This window comes from Lampetra planeri, chromosome 39, assembly GCF_965212315.1.
Source record: "Lampetra planeri chromosome 39, kcLamPlan1.2.h2, whole genome shotgun sequence".
Classification (NCBI taxonomy): Eukaryota; Metazoa; Chordata; class Hyperoartia; order Petromyzontiformes; family Petromyzontidae; genus Lampetra; species Lampetra planeri.
Window position 1 is genome coordinate 6,254,130 of NC_136145.1, and position 20,933 is coordinate 6,275,062.

The 20,933-nt window shown below is 53.0% G+C and overlaps 1 protein-coding gene across 1 annotated transcript; it reads right to left on the bottom strand.

Annotated features, from left to right (window-relative positions):
- Positions 1-12,151: 12,151 nt before the first annotated feature.
- GTPBP3 (GTP binding protein 3, mitochondrial) lies at positions 12,152-19,684 on the bottom strand. Its single transcript, XM_078612663.1, has 9 exons — positions 19,530-19,684; positions 17,877-18,273; positions 17,247-17,333; positions 16,188-16,390; positions 15,545-15,617; positions 14,728-14,871; positions 14,136-14,301; positions 13,289-13,657; positions 12,152-12,389 (listed from the first exon to the last, which is right to left on the bottom strand). The coding sequence occupies exons 2-9, from the start codon at positions 18,253-18,255 to the stop codon at positions 12,152-12,154; spliced, it is 1,659 nt and encodes a 552-aa protein (XP_078468789.1). The 5' UTR covers positions 18,256-18,273; positions 19,530-19,684.
- Positions 19,685-20,933: the final 1,249 nt, after the last annotated feature.

Consider the following 20,933-nt stretch of genomic DNA (forward strand, 5'->3'; position numbering starts at 1 on the left):
CACGCAGGTACCTCATTCCGACGGCACAATCGGGTTAAAAGAAACATTCAGAAGACGGACCCAAAAACGAATTGCACGAAGATAATTAGCCAGACATCTGAAATGCAGGGCCCTCCTGGTAAAGAAGTCTTGAGGTTCAGCAAATCTAAATATAAAATATAATCAGTTAATATAATTAAGGCCATTGCCTGGCATAGAAACACCGATGCTCCGGCAAAGCGTGAAAGTTCATTACAGAGGAGGTGGCAGGGTGGACGAAGGGACAAGAGCAGAGTCGCCTGTGAGTAAACGGTGTTCTCAAGGGTAGCGAGGCGATGGTCATCAATGACTGCGCACAATAAAAAAGAGAAACATGACGTAAAATTTGTGTTTTTTTTACTTAAATATGGCAAATTTCCAGCTTTTGAGAATGAAAAAGGAAAATGTTGGGATTGACTTACGTGTGGCGAACACTCGTCATGCCAATCCTCGCGGCAGGTGCGCCACTCATCGTCCACCCGGGGTCATCTAATGCGAGGTCAACTTTGCAGTGAGTCGAAAGTGGTGGTCCTATAACGAAACTGGCCTTAGCCATGGGAATGTGGAATGTCCAACACCGGCTCAGGACCACTAATGCATTGCCTCATGTTTATTTTAGTGGGGACGCACAATGGTTGGAAAGAAACTTTAATAACTTAGAAACGTGCTGTAGATAATGAATCTGGAGATAAAGATGATGGATGTTGCAAGAAACCGTGAGGGAGTGGTGTGAATATTATTATTGTGGCTGTGGAACAATGATGACGAACATGGAGGTCGTGGTGGTAGTGGCGTAGCTTCATTTTGGACGCGTCAACATTGGTAACGATGATGATGAAGATGACGGTGGCGATGGCGGTTCTTGTAAGTTATAGAGACGACCATGGGGGTGATGATGTGCTGGCAGACCAATGCTCCCTTCTAGACCAGGTGCCCGAGCCGCCTTGTACCGCACAGGGACAGCTGCCGCTGGGGGGGCCCGTTTCGAATTCCGTCGAGGTGGGACGTGGTGCAAGTTCGCTCGTCGCGTTTCGAGCGTCCGGAGACGTCCCGGCGTGAGGGGGGGCGGCTCAAGAAGCAAAAAATCACCATCCTCACCACGATCGTAGAACGCAAGGGCAGGCTCCGAAAAATATCGCGGATGCGCCATGCGGGGGTGCCAGTTGCCACGCGTGGAGCACAAACTGCGGCAGGCTCCATCTTCCCATTACGAGCCCTTTCACTGCCACCGCAGGAAATGGACATCAAACCGAGTCAAGCCTTTGGCTAGGGACGGTGCGAAAGAAGTCCAACATATATACACACACACATTAATAGTACGGTACTGTCAAGGCAAGGGCCCTGTCTGTTGGATCAGGGTCCGAGTGTTAAAGGAGATTCAAATTAATATAGTAAGGGTTTACGTGACAATCCTTACTAATTGGCTGTGTTGGGTGGTGGCGGGTTTAACGACACATTTATATTTACGTGATCTAACCCAAACACACACCTATATTGTGGATGATTTGGTCGCGAAAGCCTACGTGTAAAACCGAGATTCGAATTACTTGACCGCATTCCCTGGATTATAAAGTGAAGTGGAAAGGAAGACGTATGCCGAATCTTGGGGTCATTTTGAACAAAGCAAAAAGAATGTGCGTGATAAATCTGGAGAATACGTTAACGATGGAGAGCCATCATCCAGAAGATGATGAAGAAGGCGCTGCTTGAAAATGGGCAAGAGATGTCTCGTGGAAGATTCTTTTGAACGGCTGGTGGTGGTGGTGGTGCCATATCACTTTGGTTTGACCATCTTCCGGGTGACGATTCTGGATAGCCGATTAAAAAAATAAAAATCTTCTGGAAGGCAATGCACTGTGGATGAAAAGGTGCACCAACAACTTTGCTGCAAAACAATAACTTTGCTGCAAAATACGTGGAGAAATGTGTGTCGGACAAACTGGAGAATGACGCACATTGATACCGAGTGGGCATTTCTTGTTTGCTAACCTCACAAGCAAGCAAACTCATTCCATAATAGAGGTGTTTTGGGTCAGATCGCGTAAATATGAATGTGTCACTAAACCCGCCACCACCCGACACAGCCACTTAGTAATGTTTGTCACGTAAACAGAACATGCCAATTAGTTACTAGTAGCACCACCGGATGTGTCGGAGAGCAAATCCACAACATTTACATTCATGCCAATGCAATCCTGCCCCCACCCCACCCACACAAAAAACGCCGCTCTTATGTTGAAGAGTATTTGTGTTTAATGCAACATGATTCATAATGAGTTTCGGTTGGATTAGATCGTGCAGCTGCAGTGTCGATTGTTTAACGATAGCCCCTCCACCACACGACGCAGCAAAATCAAATGAAGTTTGCCGCGTGGGCAACCATGCATTATTGATTTGGTTTGTCAGCAAAGCCGGAAGAATGCTGAAAAGGCGAGCAATTTTTTTTTCTTTTTTACAATTTAGTGCAACGATTAGCTGGAGATTACACTCAGCACAGCGAGCTGTTATCCCGCGCCTCCGATTGGCACGGTTGGCTACGTACGGTGCGAAAGAAGTTCAGCATAGGTTAACAATAGCTCAACTCTCGCCTGAAAGAGCTTCCTCGTCCAGGCCGCTAAGTCGGTGCCGTGACGTCTTCGGCACAGCCATGCAGGTTAATTTAGCTTTGTATGCGTGTATGTTAAACTTCTTTCGCACCGTACCTAGTAGCCAACCTTGCTAACCGGAGGTGCGTGGGGAAGGACAACAAACTAAATACAAAGAGCAGTTCGAAAGAAATTAGTTTTCAATCTAGACGATTTAAAAAGACACAGCTCCGGTGGCTTCCTAATGTGTACGGAGCCAACACCCGCTCATCGGAGCTTTTGCATGTGATGCGCCCCACACATGGAACGATATTTCATCCGCTCCATTTTATGAAACTGTGCCCAAAGAGAGAAAAACCAAGGCAAGTTTTCAGTCAGCGCGTATTACCTGCGACGACAAATGGATCGGCAACATGGACGCAGAGCAAAATGCATTGGACAATAGATTTTAAAAATTGCGCAAGAAGCGTGGAGAGGCACACTAAACTATGTTCAGCTTTTTTTTCAGAAGCGATCTGGCCACAAATTATAGGTCAACGAAGTGACTTAGTGACGTGGGCATTTATAGCAGCCAACTACTCTGTCAACGCGTGATGTCGATTCTAAATGTGGAGGGGACAAAAGCGGGAGGACTCGAAGAAGAATCCACTCGACCACGGGGAAAGAAACGTCGCAAACTCCAAATATAACAAACAGCAGCAGATATCAGGCTCGGAATCGAACCCACGATCTCCGGTATACCAGGCGAGGTTGTTAACATCTCGCCTGTGTGGCGCCCACACGGTTGGAATGACACTGAAAGACGGAAATCGGAGCGCATTGGTCAGAGAACAAACGCTGAAACATCGTATTGGCTCCATTGGAACCTCATTTGCCAGTAAAAAATATGATAATTGGTAAAAAACTATAATTGGTCAAAACCCCAATTATCATATTCTTTACTGGTAAATGAGGTTCCAATGGTGTTAAATGTTTACCCCGAGCTCTTATATTCTGATGGTGCATTGTCTTTGAGTTGTGCGCCTTTTGGCGTCATCTGGTCCAACCCATGTGAGACTAGGCTCTAAGGAAAGCTGTCTCGGGTTGGACCAATCAACTTCAAGGACAGTGCAGACATTATCAGAGTTGTTTTTTGTTTGCATTATGACTGCAGGTATTGTCGTCTATGCAAACATGACTCCTTGTAAAAAGGTGTCAGTTTTGTTGCCGGATAGAAGGGTAAAAAAACAATTATCATCGTATTGGCTTTTAAGAAGAGTAGGCTTTGGCAGAACACGCCACCAGAAGGCGTGACGGCCTGTGGTCGAGACCAACAACGGAATGCCAGCCCCAAGACAAGACGGGCAGCGACAGCGGCAGCTTAGGGAGGGGGGGGGAGAGGGGGCTTCATCCAGCAGTGGATAGAACACTGCTGGTGATGTATTAAAGGTCTCCTGAATTGCCCGCTCGGCCAATGTGACTGCGGCGCATCTGACTTGAAGCTGCCAAGGATGTTGCCGTGGCGGCAAGGTCAGCAGGACGCGCCTGCTGTCCAGTGGATCGCGGGTTCCATTCAAAGCTACTTCTGAAATCCACTCACGTGAACTCTAGTCCACACTAGGGGCGCTGCTGCACTTTCCCACACGTCGCATGACAGTCAACCTGATTTTTTTCCCTCCCCAGATCTGGATTTGGCGAAATGAAGTAAAAACGAATCTGATTTCATGTGATGGGTGTTTTTTTTTCATGCAGCCACTGGTTTACTGGACCATCACCTCGCTACCCTTGGTGGTTATATTTGACCATACCTCACCACGATTGGTCATGCAGTGGCGGCCACGTGAAGTGTCGAATGCTCGCCGTGACCTACTTGCCGGCGAGCCTTCGACACGTCACGTGACCTCGAGATGCACCTAGCCTGGCACAAGCGCCGTGGTGACATCACCACCGCTTGGTGGCAAACGGCCGTTGTTGGTTAAGTCACGGGAGACGGGGGCATAGAAGTGCAGTACAAGGGCCACCTCTACATGTAAAGCGTGACTGCACCAGCAGTCTGTAACTGGGGGATGGGGGGGAGGTGGTCACTAAAGCTCTCATAAACACGGCGCATTGTGAACGAAACTTTCCAATAAAGTTGCATTGCTACTGGGGACTCGCCCGATAGAAAATCGGCCAAATTGACACAAAGACGTCCCCGTAACCTCCCACCCCCTACACCAGGGGTCGGCAACCTGCGGCTCCGGAGCCGCATGCGGCTCTTTTGAACCTTGACCGCGGCTCCGGGGCGGATGCTAGCGAGGGGAGGAGGCGCACTGTGACACCTGCTCTGGCGTTGCCGCTGCTGACAGGTCGCCGCTCCGCTCCACACTGCCCGCCCGGTGACAGGCAATAACGTTGCCGTTGCTTTGTCACATGTTTGGAAGAAGTAAAAACCTTCCTGGGCAGCAAAGAGCTCACCTTTGCTGAGCTGGAACAGCCAGAGTGGCTGGAAAAATTACATTTTATGGTAGACATGACAGCACATCTAAACACGCTAAATACAACCCTTCAGGGGAAAGGAGGCACAGCCCTGCACATGCTGGAGGAGGTTTTGGCATTCGAGCGCAAGTTGACAGTGTTTGTCAAAGATTTACAGAGAGGTACACTGTCTCACTTTCCCTCTTTGAGAGAGTTCAAACAAAGCCATGATACGATAAATTTGGAATATTTCAAGTCTGCAATCACCACAATGCAAAGTTCGTTTGGGAAACGATTCTGTGAGTTCAGAGAGGAAAAAACGACATTATCCTTCCCTGTCACTCCCCTGGCGATCGATCCATCCCTATTGAATATGACTGCATTTGCAGGTGTAAGTCAACCTGATCTTGAGATGGAACTGGCCGATATAGCCGACAAAGATATATGGGTGTCCAAGTTCAAATGCTTGACCGCTACTCTTGAGGATGTTGCCCGTCAGAAGGCCATTCTGGCTCAGAATCATAAATGGAGTGATATTGAAAACCTTCCCAAACAGGACAAACTTGTATTCGAAACATGGAATGCCATCCCCAACACTTATATAAACATGAAAAAGTATGCATTTGGAGTCCTGTCGATCTTCGGCTCCACATATGTATGTGAGCAGGTCTTCTCCAACATTAACTATATTAAAAACAAACATCGATCACGCCTCACAGATGACAGCTTGCAAGCCTGTGTGAAAATGAAGGTGACGTCTTACAGCCCTGATGTGCAGACACTGTGCACTGAGGTTCAGGAGCAAAAATCCCATTAACCAGGTAATTTAGCTATTAATTTGCAAAAATATATTTTACATTGTTAAGTGAAAAAGTCCTTTTTTTATTCAGATTGACAGCTGACTGCACGATCCTGTATATAGCAATAAGGTAAGAAACAATATATGCAGTGTTATATTTGTTTTAAATGTTGCAATGGTTTTGCGGCTCCCAGTTTATTTTTTCCTTCGGAAACGGGTCCAAGTGGCTCTTTATGTCTTAAAGGTTGCAGACCCCTGCCCTACACCTATCTCCTACCGAGCCGCTACCGATACCACATTAAACCGTCTTGCCCTCTGGGCACCATGCTTTCCTGTGCGCCTAGCAGCGGCGCTGCCGCTATTCGTATTGTCATCACGCATGCACGGATGTCTAAATTAAATACTCCCCAAGCAAATGGAACGCGGCGTTACAGCATTTCGTACGTGTGCGTGGTGGGGGGTGGGGGGTTGTGTTTGCGTCACCTTCCTCGGTCAAATAATCACGACAACGACGAGCAGAACGAGAACGATATTGGAGGAGCCGCTGAGACTGACTCACCTGTGAGCGTGCACCATTCTCGAAGCCAGCAGGGCGTGTATGACACAGATGGACGCACAGCACAGGTTCAGACTCAGCGCCACGGCGGCAAGACACATGGCCGACGTTCTCATGATAGCAGCAGCAGCACCTGCAGCATTACCACTCTCATCTGTTTGCTGCTGCGGCTGCTGCTGCTGCTGCAGCTGCTGCTGCGGTTGAAACGCCGGGTACTGCAACTGCTGCTCCGTGTATTGATGCTGCTGCTGCAGCTGCTCGTGATGGTGCAGCAGGTCTTGGAACTGCTGTTGTTGGGGCGTTTGAGGTGGGTGCTGCTGCTGCTGTTGATGATGATGCGACGGCTGCTGCTGATGCTGCTGCTGCTGTTTCTCAGTCGCGTGCTGATGCTGATCGTCGCACCTCTGCTGCCGAAATGCCCCTTGCAGTTGGAAGAGCAGGGCAAGGTTGAGGGCTGCGGAGAGCGAGGCGGAGAGGCCCAGCAGTGTCCCTCCCAGGAGGGGGCCGGCCATGCGTGCCATGGTGAGGTCCACCCGCGTCCTCTCGCCTCCTCCACTCACACGGTGCGAGCGTGGCGGAGAATTTAATGCTTTGGGACGCATTGCGCACGGCGCGGCACCGCCGCTAGAATGACCCCCCAATGAATACGAGCGAGAAACCACCACCCCCCTTTGAAGCTTGGTTGTTCTCTCTCTCTCTCTTTAATTTTTTTTAAAAATATGAAATTAAATAATTATTGTCGTTATTATCATCGGAAGAAATCGTAATGCTGTTTAATTCGCTTTTGGAGATTAATGAACAAAAAAGAAACCCGCGCGTCCACCATCCAAAATCAACTAGAAATGCGCGTAAAACGTTGAGGTTTAAGATATTAACGAGTGTTGAGAAATTCAGGGTTGGCTGAGCAAAGGGAGAAAGCTGTGGGCTGAGCCGCGAGCTGGCTCGAGGTGGCGGCGGTGGTGGTGATGGAGGGGGGGGCCTTGGTAGGAGGAGTGAGTGGTGAGGGGAGGGGTGAGTGGTGAGGAGAGGAGGGGGGTCTGCACGCTTTGCATTTTGGAGAGAAGGGGGGGAGGTGTAGGAGCGGTGGCGCAGCGGTTAGCGCGCTGCGCTCCGAACCTGGCTACTCGGGGTCGATATCCGCTCACAACCAACAGCAGTGAAGATTTATGGAAACTGGTCCAGGGACCCCCCCCCCCTAGGTCGACTCAGCCTCGAATGAATACCTGGCGCGGCGTGTAAACATTGTCACTAGGAAGACAAAGGCAGCCGGGGGTGGTGGTGGTGCTGACCACCCACCCCCTCCCGTGCCGCACGCAAACCGCACTTGCCCCAAGTCTGCTCGGGGCTGTACGTGATGATCGTTGTTGCCTCTTCGGTCGTTGGAGTTGCCGATTGTTTGGTGACCGTCGTTGTTGTCGTCCTTGTTGTCGATGGTGTCTGTTGCCGTGTTAACAACAAGGCCGTAGCCATGGAGTCAACATTTGGGGGGACCAAATCTTATTTTTTTTTACAATAATGTCTAATAGTGTATTGCAATACATTGCTCTGTTTTTTCTTTTTTTTACCTTTTCTTGTTTCATTGTATGTAATGGCAGAGATTATGGATTCATAAAGTACAACCATAACCACAATCGTATCAACAGAAATCTATTTCATAGCAATATATTGGGGGGGGGGGAACATTTTGAGCATATTTGAATATTGGGGTGGAGGGGGGGATGTGCCCCCCCCCCACCCCAATATATATAATAATTAACAAGCGAAATGGATGTTCGCATCGAATTCACCTGCGAAGTGCCGAGCTGCCGCTACGACCCCCCTCCCCCCACCTCGAGTTCGATTTCTGATTCTCACTTCCAGCGACGATTATTTTTGAAACTGGTCCTGGTCCTCCCCGTAGGTCGATTCATTCCAACAAAAATGAGTGCCTGGTGCGGTGTGTAAACATGGCCCACTGGGGAGACAAAGGCGGTCGGGCGTGGTGTTGGCTACCCCCCCCCCCTCGTGTACCGTTCCGGTCTTCATAGGCGCTGCTACTCGCTAACAGCGCTTGGCTACAACAGCCTGCCAAAGGCTATTTTTGTCGTCTTCGTGAAATCGTGTGTGTGTTGGTAGTGTGTCTGGTTTTTTTTTATGATGCTGATATCACAATCCTGATGGTAATGTAGTTATTGTGATGGGCGTGGTATTGATACAAAAAATACAATGATTATATTTTGCTACAAAGTAGGGCCATTGCCCGAAACGTCGCCTATTATATTGTGTCTTTTTACGGCCACAGCGTGTTCACGACGAAAGCTATCAGAGTTTGTGGCCGTCCATAAATGACGTCATGCACCTAGGGGGGGAGGGGGGGTCAGACATTTGTGACGATGTGTGACGATGGGGGGAGGGGGGTTCAGAAATGTGACGTCACATCAAAATGCGCAACTTTAAATAAATATAGACAATATGTTCTACTTAATTAAATAGACTTTTTAATGTTTTCTCCTACAACATCAGAGTGCAGCGCCACATTTAATACGCACCACAATAACAATAGTTTAAAGCGATTTGAAGTATGTTTTATTTTGGGGGGGGCAGAGCTTTGTGACGTCATATTTGAGGGGGGGTCTGACTTTTTGTGACGCCGTGTGACGAGGGGGGGGGGGGTCAAAAAATCGTCAAAAATCGCGTGACGTCATTTATGGACGGCCCCTTTGTTGTGAACCGTGCCCGCGCACCCAATGCCTACGCATCGGCAGCAGCAAACAATTTGTATAATCAGAAAGACAAAGATCCCCCGTGTAGCCTGAACAGACTGTTGGGACAAGTGCTGTTAGCGAGCGCCTATGAAGGCCGGAACTGTACACGAGGGGGTGGGTTGCCAGCACCACGCCCGACCGCCTTTGTCTCCCCGGTGGCGATGTTTACACACCGCACCAGGTACTCATTTGAGGCTGAGTCGACCTAGCGGTGGCCCAGGACCGGCTCAGATAATCGCCGCCGGTGTTGGCCGTGAGCGGGAATCGAACTCGGGTGGCCGGTTTCGCAGCGCTAACCGCTACACCACCGCTCCCCATAATCACAATGAGCGACCCAACCATTTACACGCGCAACTCCGAATCGCAAGAGGGCGGCATTGAGCGACTGGCCATCTGGCAGGGAGGCCTCGGCAAGGTAAGGTCATTTACCCTTTTTACCGGGTAAAAGGGTAAAGGTGTCGACATGCCAAGGGGTAAGGTAAAGAAAGGGTAGGGTAAGGTAGCGCGAAGTATTACCCGGAAAATACCTTGTTTACCTATTACCTTGTTTATGGCTCGCTAAAAGCTCCGTGGTGCAGTCCGTGACCTCCATTTAAAATTGGAATCATCGAGAGTATATTCTATATGAATAAAGCGCTCATACCTAACATGTATATCTGAACGGCCTCGTTAACTGCTTCGCCTGGTCTACAGGTCGTGGGTTCGATCCCGGCCCTGACGCCTGCTGCTGTTTATTTGGAGTTTGCGTGTCTCTCTCTCTCTCATCATCGTCACAGTGGCTAGAAGATGTTAACTACCTCGCCTGATATACAGGTCGTGGGTTTGATCTCGACCCTGACTGCCTATTGTATATTTGGAGTTTGCGTGTCTCTCTCTCCCCGTGGTCGCATGGATTTTTATCCGCGTCCACCGGTTTTTCCCTCCACAATTGTAATCAACATTATGTGTTTAGAGTATTTGGCTGATATAAATGTCCACGTGATAAGCCAATTCGTTGAGCTATCATTTGTGGCCAGGTCACTTCTGAAAAAGAGCGATATAGCTCAGGCGGGCCTTACCTGGTAAAATAAAACATTGTTTTAGTTTTTACATGGCATTGATTACAAATGAGTTAAATAAGCAGGACGTGACCGATTTCAATGCAACTTTATTAAATAGTCAACGTTAAAGCATCGGAAGGGAATGTAAAGATCGCTATGGTTGTGAATGCGCGTAAACGGCAAGTGTGCGTGGACATTGTATTTGGATGTTAATGTGTGGACATGTTTAAAATGAATACGGGGTATCTCACTTTCTTTGCAGAGTAATCTGTCTCGCATTGTTCACAGCTTTGCAAAGTTTAATATTGACGACCGCAACAATATATAATGTTTTATTATCAAATAATACCGTATTCTAGGGATTATAAGAGACACTTCGGGGAAAAAAACAAGACACACCACCAGGCTTGTTTGATATAGCCAATGCTTTTACACGTGACAATTACACATGTAGAGCACCGTATACACAAGAGAAATACGTAATTAAAGAAATACATACGTAGTATGTCGATGTTCTACAGGGACTCCTCTACTTACGAACGAGTTAGGTTCCAGAGGTCTGTTCGTAAGTCCAACTTTACTCCTGTCGATTCCAAACATGTTGTATACGAGACACGGGGAATGGCTTTAAAAGTTGCATAATCTGTAGATGCCACTGGTTCCTCACGTTCTGCAGATGTAGATGCCACTGCTTCTTCGTGTTCTGCAGGTGTAGATGCCACCACCATCTATTGCGTGGCGGTTGAACTTACGACGGACAGGTTTTTTTCGTATCTCTGAAAGTTTGTAAGTCGAATGTCCGTAAGTGAAGGAGTCCCTATATTGTGAGTGGACGTCAGTCCGACGTTGCCGCTGAGCCACGCGACAGCCCTTCTGCCGAGGCCATGAGTACCGTCCTGAATACAGTGATAATATGTACAATTTAGTTTTTAAAGCGATTTTCCTCGGCATTGGTATTCTGCTGCTCAGCCGTGGAGAGCAATAACAGCGGCTGCTACAAACATCTTATCTGGTCAGGTTTTTATTCTAATTGGACACCCAGAGATGTTTAGCTCCCCGAATATATTTCCAGCAGGACGGAGGGCTGTTAGGCACACCATGTCCGACGTTTCGCCCCAAGCGCTGGGAGCTTCTCCAGCAGGGAAGTTCAACTCGTGGTACACATGACAGTCACGAAACACTCCGCAGCCGCACCTGGACGTTCTACTAGAATCTGTCACCTACGAGTGACGTGCACGTGATCCCACGTTGCGTCTTCGCTTCTTGTCGCACCGCACTCTCCAACAGCGCGCTGTGCATCATTAGCCCGTTGAATGTTCCTTGCTTTGGGCATGCAGAGGAATACAAAATGAAGGTGACACTCACGACTCGAGCTTAATTTTTTTTAGTTTTTCGCGGACAGGCATTTCCCGCTGATACCTGCGAGAAAGGGCCACGGAATCTCCACGATCTTCGCAGGCTGCGTCGTTTCTTGTTTGTCGCCAAACCGATCGCGCAACGTGGATTTCTCCTTGCCGCTCGTTTCCCCAACTTCGACAATAACCATCCGGGGCCCTCCAGAGTCGACGGCGGCAGCCTCACGAACAGTCCCCGTCGCCAACTTCCCAAACGATCGGCTCCAGAACGATCACCGAGATGGCGGCAGATCCACGACCGCCACCCGCCCCACCCAGTGGCGTAGCTAGGATATTTTGCGCCCAGGGACGAACTATTAAATTGGCGCCCCCCCCCGCCCCGTTTAATCACATACCAAAATGTAATTACATGACATGTAGGCTATGTGTGGCGGGATATATAAACTTTTAGGTTGAGGTGTAGATTTGTGCAGTAGTTTCAGGCTGCCGCGCCCGCCGCAATAAGTTATAATGTAACGTTGTAAGCCTCATTTTGGCGCTCCTTTACCTTGGCGCCCGGGGACATATGTACCTCCCTGCCCCCCCCCCTAGCTACGCCTCTGCCCCCCCCCCCGCCACTCACTTCCCGATGCAGAAGTCCCGGAAGATGACGTCGAGGATGTCCTCGGCACCGACGCGGCCGGTGATGCGTCCGAGCTGCCGCATGGCGGAGCGCAGGTGCTCGGCTCCCAGCACCACATCCATCGCGGGCCCCGACGTCGCCAGGAAGTTGCTCAGTGCGGCGGCGCAGCCGCCCAGCAGCGTGCGGTGTCGGGCCTGCGTGAGGCTGGCGTGGCCGGTCAGGGGGTCACCGCACCTGTCGCGCCCCCAGCCACCCGCCCGGTCACCACGATCACCACCAGCACCACCGTCACCAGTCATCACCACCACCATCACCACCACCACTACCGTCATCACCACCACTACCGTCATCACCACCACTACCGTCATCACCACCACCACTACCGTCATCACCACCACTACCGTCATCACCACCACTACTATTGTCACCACCACCACTACTATTGTCACCACCACCACTACCGTCATCACCACCACTACCGTCATCACCACCGTCACCATTACCACTACCGTGACCACCACCTTCATTGTCACCAAAGACAGAAAAAAAGGGCAAATATCCCCCGCATAGCCTTGCAGACTGTTGGGGCAAGTGCTGTTAGTAAGCACCTATGAAGGTCGGCATGGCACAAGAAGGGGTGGGTGGCCAGCACCACACATGGCCACCTTTGTCTCTCCAGTGGTGATGTTTACACACGTCGCACCAGGTATTCATTTGAGGCCGAGTCGACCTAGAGGAGGCCCAGGAGCCATTCGGATAATCGTCTCTGGTAACGGCCGTGAGCGGGAATTGAACTCGGGTTGCCGGAGTCGGTGCGCTAACCGTTGCATGTGGCATCTTCGTCTAATGACACAACCCCGATAGGATCACTGGGGATACATTCATCTGTTGACAATGATGGCGAACGAGTGGAGACTCTTTGACTTTTTGAAGCTATTAACATGCATTTGTTATCATGTTACAGTGTACTATCCGTTCTTTTTCCATTAAAAACGATAGTCTCATATAAGTGTAAAAAAATATATTTTGAAGCACCCTGTATATTTCATGAAATAAATTGCAACGGTAACCATGGGAGACAGAGAGATAAGAGGGAGAGCGAGGGAAATGTAAATCGCCGATGCGTGCCGTACATTTTCTCCACTTTCTCCTTGAGCAGCCGGAGGAACTCGTCGAGACCCTCTTCCGTCTGGCAGGACACGGCGCACACTCCCGGCATCGCGCGCTCCCCCATCCTCGCCTCCGCCGCGTCCCGCTGCAGGAGATCCACCTTGTTCAGCACCACGATGCACTCCCTGCGCTCTGACGCTTGGCCCCCATCCTCCGGCGGGAGCGGGATGAGCGCGGGGGTCACGGGGGTCGCGGGGGTCGCGGGGGTCGCAAAGTCCCCGTCGTCGAGGATCGACTGCGCGCGGGCGAGCAGCGTCGCCTCGAGGTCGCACGAGCCGCGCGCCACCTCCGTCGCGTCCAGCACCACCACAGCGATGTCCGCCTGACGCAGCCTGGGTGGGGGGGGGGCGTGGGTGAGCAACCGGGATTAGCGGCGCAAACGAGGGACACCAGTTGATTCGTTTCTGCTGCAGCCGTTCGTCGGAGGTGGCGAGGAAAAAAAAAAGACTTTAAAGTTATGGTTACGTGGGCCACTACCAAACGATGTGCTCGTACCATGAGCGCACAGCTACACTAGTCTTCTTGTGTCTCACCGCGTGCCTCCCCGCTCGTCCCCGCTCGTCTCCCCAGGTGTCTCCCCGCGTGTCTCCCCGCGTGTGTCTCCGCCCGTCGGCGTGTCTCCCCAGGTGTCTCCCCGCGTCCCCACGTGTCTCCCCAGGTGTCTCTCCGCATGCCTCCCCGCTCGTCCCCGCACGTCTCCCCAGGTGTCTCCCCACGTGTCTCCCCGCGTGTGTCTCCACCCGTCCCCGCGTGTCTCCCCAGGTGTCTCCCCGCGTGTGTCTCCCCGCTCGTCCCCGGAATCGTCGTCACCTCTGCCGTGCTCGGCGGACGCCCTCCTGCTCCACGGGGTCGAGCGAGGGCCGCAGGCCGGCCGTGTCGCTCAGCACGATGGGGTAGCCGGCCAGGTCCAGCGCCGTCTCCACCACGTCGCGCGTCGTCCCCGCTATCGGAGACACGATGGCGGCCGGGCGCTGACCTGCGGCGCCACGACCCACAAATAAAAACACAGAGAAAGATCCCCCCTATAGCCTTAACAGACTGTCGGGGCAAGATATGTTCGCGAGTAGCACCTATGAAGGTTGGTATGGCACACGGTGGGGTGGGTGGCTGGCACCACACCCGGCCGCCTTTGTCTCCCCAGTGGCGATGTTTACACATCGCACCAGATACTCGTCGACCTAGGGGAGGCCCAGGACCGATTCATAAAACCGTCACTGGTGTTGGCCCGTGAGTGGTTGGCCGGGTTCATAGCGCAGTGCGCGAACCACTACAAAAAGATCTCCCGTATGGCCTGTAAGAGACTGCTGGGGCAAGTGCTGTTAGCGAGCACCTATGAAGTCCGGCACTTCACACGGGGGTGTCTACACTACCGCACACACGCACACAGAGAGAGGTGACGTACACAGCGCGTTGAGGAGGCTGCTCTTGCCGGCGTTGGTGGGCCCCGCGATCACCACCTGCAGGCCGCTGCGCAGCCGCTCGCCCTGCCGCCCGTCGCGCAGGTGAGCGGAGACCTCAGCACTCAGCCGCCGCACCTCAGCCTCCACTGCCAGACACGACGTCAAAGACGACGGCGGCGGCGGCGATTGCGTTAACAACAACAGGGAGGTGGCGCAGTGGCACAACTCGTAGCCTCACAGCAAGAAGGGCCTGGGTTCGATTCCCGACTCGGGCGCCTTTCTGCGTGGAGGTTGTATGCTCTGCCCCTGATCTGCATGTATCGTAAACTGCCTGCATTGACTGCAGCTAATATCATAGTAACCCATGCTGATTGCGTGATCGTTTCCATCTTGTACCGTTTTTTAAATAATCATTTGTTTAATCAAGTAGTAAACGTCAGCTTCAGGTCACTGACCTCTAAGTACCACTCCATTTCCTGTCTAGGTGTCTTCCCCTTCTCCACGGGCGAAGTGAAATAACCGGTGCAGTGAGTGCATGGAGAGTGACTTTGGGGGGGTAGGTTCCCAAATGCCCTCTGACCTTGCTGCAGAAAACCACCTCTCAGATGTTGAAAAGTCAAAAACCCGACATCCGAGGCCCTTCCCTTGGTCGCCAAAACGTCCCCTCCGTTGCCTGTCTCAGTCACCTGCCCTCCTCCATAAGCGAGATGCGACCGTTGCGGCGGCCTCGTACAGAGTAACCCACGCAGGCGACACGACTGGTGCAGTGAACCCGTGGAGAGTGACTTGGGAGAGAAGGGCCCATGAACGTCCTCTCACCGCGCTGCAGAACACCGTCCTCAATGTTGTCGTCTTCGCTGAAGTCAATGTAGGCCTCCACGTGGGCGAGACACTGCCGGCGGCACGGGCGACGCGTTAGCACCGACCACGGTGACGAAGGTTTACGCGGGTGAATGCGTCGAAGGACGTTAACACAGGACCCTCCTGGGATTGAGTCAATTATAATGTAAGAACAGCCACGGTTAAATAATTGGCGCCCTGGTCATTATCATCAAAACAAACCGGATTGATTGCGGATGATGATGAGTGCATTTCGTGGCCCGTGGCTCAGCGGTCAAAGCGCCGACCCGACACCATTTGAGATCCTGAGTTCATATCCAGGTCACAGTCACCTGTGATTAAACCGGCTTCTCAAGCGCAGAGAGCCAATGAGTTCAGAACGATCACCAAGGAGTGTGCCAAAAAGCCATCACGTTAAATGTGGTTCTCTCACTTAATTTAGATAAATTCCAGCTCTGATAAATACAAATATTAGTTTTGGTTGTTGTGCGACGAACATTTACTCTCTGTGGCAGGGCAGTTGGGACAAGGCTGTCCCCGTACTTTGCTGACCAGAGGTCAGTTGAACGGGGCTTCAACGTGGTAAATAAAACGTCTGAAAAAGGAGCGCGCTAGCGTCAACCTGCTTGAGGCGGTCACTCCAGGCCGAGTAGAGGCGGCCCAGATCCCCCTCCATCTGCCGCAGGGCCTGCCGCCTCTGGGCCTCGGTCTCGGCGTGGATCAGGTCTCCCAGGCCCTCCACCTCCGTGAGCTCCAGGCGCCCGTTCTGGAACGCGCGCTTCGTGAAGTCTCCAGCCTCGGCCGGGCGTAGGCCCTCGATCTCTCCTGCTCACCGCAGCGGTTGAAGCGCGTACGCGTGAACACAAAGATCTCGCCGTATAGCCTTTGCAGGCTCTTGGGGAAAGTGCCGTTTGCGAGCACTTATGAAAGCCAGAAAGGCGCGCGAGGGCGTCGTGTGGCCTAGACCAAGGCCGACCGCATTTGTCTGCCCAGTGGCGATGTTTACGCACGACGCCAGGTACTCATTTCAGGCCTTACGAAGGACCAGGACTGGTTCAGATACGAGTCGCTGATGAGCAGGAATCGAACTCAACGTGCACACAACAAAGACAGAAAGAGCCACCATTCGTTATGAAATGCCGGTGACATCGCCCCAGTGCTTGTGCCAGGCTAGGCGCATGTTGAGACGACTGGCAGCTTCAGACATTCAGACACACGCACACACGTGCACATATATGTACACACACGTGCAAGCACATGCACAAACGCACACACATTACCTTTAAATGTTATAACCGTCATGAGCCAATGTAAGATGGTGAATATTGTATCCATTAAAATGTTTCCCATGCACCCTATAACTGCTAAACTTTTCTGTAACTCAATTGTAATCATACTACGATCCGTCGAAAAATATTCTGCCTGAGCTAACTTATGCTACAGGAAAGTTATTATTAAACAACGATTCATGTTTGCGCAATATTTCTGCTTTTTATCTGGATCATTGCTGTACTTGTATTTTTGTCATTTTGGTGAGCCAGGGGTCTACCTTCTCAAACATGACTCGTCCCGGTCTCTCGAGTTCTCACCTCGTTAAGCAAATTAACTCGACGTGGCTCGTCCCTTTACAGCGAGCGAAGAGGCAAAGCGATGGAGCGAGCGCGACCGAGCGCGTGAATACCTAGAGCTCGAAGGACAGCGCTCACCACCGCAGGTCCTCCGTGGACCTGGAACTCACACGAGTCCTCGCCGGTGAAACTGTTGGGTCCTGCAAAAAAAAGTCCACAAAGGAAAGAAAAAAAAACAGGATGTTGTGACCACCGTTTGGCTCAGGGGGTCACAGCGCTGAGCTGAGGTTCTAGGTTCACGTGTGTGCCTGCACCTCCGATTGGCACGGTTGGCTATGTACGGCGCGAAAGAAGTTCAACATACAGTACAAAGGACAAAGATCACCATATAGCCTTGAAAAACTGTTGGGGCAAGTTCCGTTAGCGACCAGCACCTATTATAGCCGGCACGGCACAGGAGGGGGTGGGTGGCCAGCACCACGCCCCGGCCGCCTTTGTCTCCCCAGTGGTGATGTTGACACACTGCACCAGGTACTAATTTGAGGCTGAGTCGACCTTGGGGAGGCCCAGGACCGGATCAGATAATCGTCACTGCTGTTGGTGGTCGTGAGCAGGAATCGAACTCGGGTCGCCGGGTTCGTAGCGCAGCGCGCTCACCGCCAGCCACACTACCGCTCCCCACACAAACGGTACATACGTTCATACAAACAGCAACGTTGGCAAAGCTCAGAGGGGACGTCCACCTGGAAACCAGAGCACCAGGCCCCTGTCGAGGGCCTCCCCGGACAGCGGGTGAACGATGCGGCGCAGGGCGGCGTGGCGCGGACGCGGCAGGGCCCTCGTGCCCGTCATGCGCAGCAGGGCGGCAGCGGCGTGCGGGCCAGACACCCTGAGCACCGCAACGCCGGCGCGGCCTCCGCCGGACGACAGCGCGAACACGGAGGAAGCGTCCCCGCGCCCGTTCCGTCGTCCGTCGTCCGTCCAGGCCGACCATCCGTCTCGTCCGTTACGATCGTCCGCCGGGGTCCCGTGGAGCTGCGAGCCGCTCCACCTGCGCACGGCGGCCACCGCTGCTGCCGATCGCCAGACGCGGCGGTGCCACGCCAAGCCCGGGGTCATCATCGCCGGTCGCCGTGAGCTCTAAGACGGATCGGGCGGTTACAACGCGGTGCATCACAATTTGTTGGTGCGATCTACTGGACATCTGTGAAACTCATCTTCTTGGTTCTTTCGGTAAAGTCACGTAGAATGGAAATAATAAAATAATAAAAATAAAACATTAAATAATTCTCACGACGTTTCGGCCACAACGCAAGCAGCCGTCCTCAGGTGGAGAACAGGTCTGTCGAGAAGACCTGTTTTATTTTCATTATTTTATTATTTCCATTCTACGTGACTTTACAGAAAGAACCAAGAAGATGAATCCCTGCAGTCACGAAAGCTTTAAATCGAAATACGGGACATTTGTGAAATAGAGCTGCATAGCCCATCCTATTCTTCTCGGATAAATATTCTGATTCTGAACTAAGACTGAGCGCGTCTATGCATGAGCTGCATCTGTCTTCTGTCTGTAACCGTGGAGGGACTTTAACGATTGTGATCCTCCAATGTGATCAAATCGTGAGCATAATGTGGCGTTGCTATTAGGGACTTGTACTGATGATAACTGGAAACAATTGATCACAGCATTGCCCAAAGCTTGGAGACCCAAACCAGAGGAATAAAATAATAAAACATTGCAAATATCCAAACGCAGGCTTCCATACCACCTTATAGCATGAGTGTTACATAACCCATGAGGATGCACTGTATACAACTTGACTCTTTGTTTTTCTTCAGCCCCCCAATTTGCACGGCTAACATCAGTGGCACATAACATCTGAACTGGTTCCCGAACGCCTCCCTGACCCCCTTACCCACCCCACCCGTTGCCAATCAACTGCTGGATGAGGGCCCTCTTCAGTATGGTCAGATGCGTGACCATACTTCACCACTCCGCGATTGGTGAAGGCGGGGGGAGCATAGAAGTACAGCACAACAATGCACATTGTCTGCTGCCCATTGCCTCTAGCGCCGACCATGCACGGCACAGGGAGGTTGTGGGAATCACGAACCAAGCTCACTCCAGCCCTGCTTTTAGCTTCAGAGACATTGGCGCATTGCGTGTTACACTCGACGTCAGACTTCTTTCGCACCGTACGTAGCCGACCGTCGCCCGAGTCGCGAGGTACGCGCCTATTTGTGCGCGGCGAGCACTTGAGTCCTCGTGAGAAACATCGCGAGTGTGCGGCAGCAACCTCACCGACCGGTACGGTGCGCAAGAAGTTCAAGCGTGCTGTACAGAGGACAGTGCCCGACCGGCGCGGTGACGTACGGACAAATAACCCGCACGGCACCTCGATTCTAGCGGCGGGCTGACACGGGGTTCTTGCGAGCGGAGTTGTGCGTTTGTAGCCGGCGACGTCTGCCCAAGTCGAAATGTTGAAGTTGCGTGGCGACCTATAGAAGCGGGCCCCCCACTCGGTCAACTTACCCGAAACACGTACGTGCCGGCGATCACATTCCCTACAGCGCATAGGCGGCGTGACGTGAGGGCCGCCCGCTGTGATTGGTCGAGAAGGGGCGGCCTTCCCCCCCCTCCTCCCATTCCCCCCCCTCCTCCCATTCCCCCCCCTCCTCCCATTCCCCCCCCTCCTCCCATTCCCCCCCCTCCTCCCATTCCCCCCCCTCCTCCCATTCCCCCCCCTCCTCCCATTCCCCCCCCTCCTCCCATTCCCCCCCCTCCTCCCATTCCCCCCCCTCCTCCCATTCCCCCCCCTCCTCCCATTCCCCCCCCTCCTCCCATTCCCCCCCCTCCTCCCATTCCCCCCCCTCCTCCCATTCCCCCCCCCTCCTCCCATTCCCCCCCCTCCTCCCATTCCCCCCCCTCCTCCCATTCCCCCCCCTCCTCCCATTCCCCCCCCTCCTCCCATTCCCCCCCCTCCTCCCATTCCCCCCCCTCCTCCCATTCCCCCCCCTCCTCCCATTCCCCCCCCTCCTCCCATTCCCCCCCCTCCTCCCATTCCCCCCCCTCCTCCCATTCCCCCCCCTCCTCCCATTCCCCCCCCTCCTCCCATTCCCCCCCCTCCTCCCATTCCCCCCCCTCCTCCCATTCCCCCCCCTCCTCCCATTCCCCCCCCTCCTCCCATTCCCCCCCCTCCTCCCATTCCCCCCCCTCCTCCCATTCCCCCCCCTCCTCCCATTCCCCCCCCTCCTCCCATTCCCCCCCCTCCTCCCATTCCCCCCCCTCCTCCCATTCCCCCCCCTCCTCCCATTCCCCCCCCTCCTCCCATTCCCCCCCCTCCTCCCATTCCCCCCCCTCCTCCCATTCCCCCCCCTCCTCCCATTCCCCCCCCTCCTCCCATTCCCCCCCCTCCTCCCATTCCCCCCCCTCCTCCCATTACCCCCCCTCCTCCCATTCCCCCCCCTCCTCCCATTCCCCCCCCCTCCTCCCATTCCCCCCCCTCCTCCCATTCCCCCCCCTCCTCCCATTCCCCCCCCTCCTCCCATTCCCCCCCCTCCTCCCATTCCCCCCCCTCCTCCCATTCCCCCCCCTCCTCCCATTCCCCCCCTCCTCCCATTCCCCCCCTCCTCCCATTTCGCCCCTCCTCCCATTCGCCCCCCTCCTCCCATTCCCCCCCCTCCTCCCATTCCCCCCCCTCCTCCCATTTCCCCCCCTCCTCCCATTCCCCCCCTCCTCCCATTCCCCCCCCCTCCTCCCATTCCCCCCCCCTCCTCCCATTCCCCCCCCCTCCTCCCAT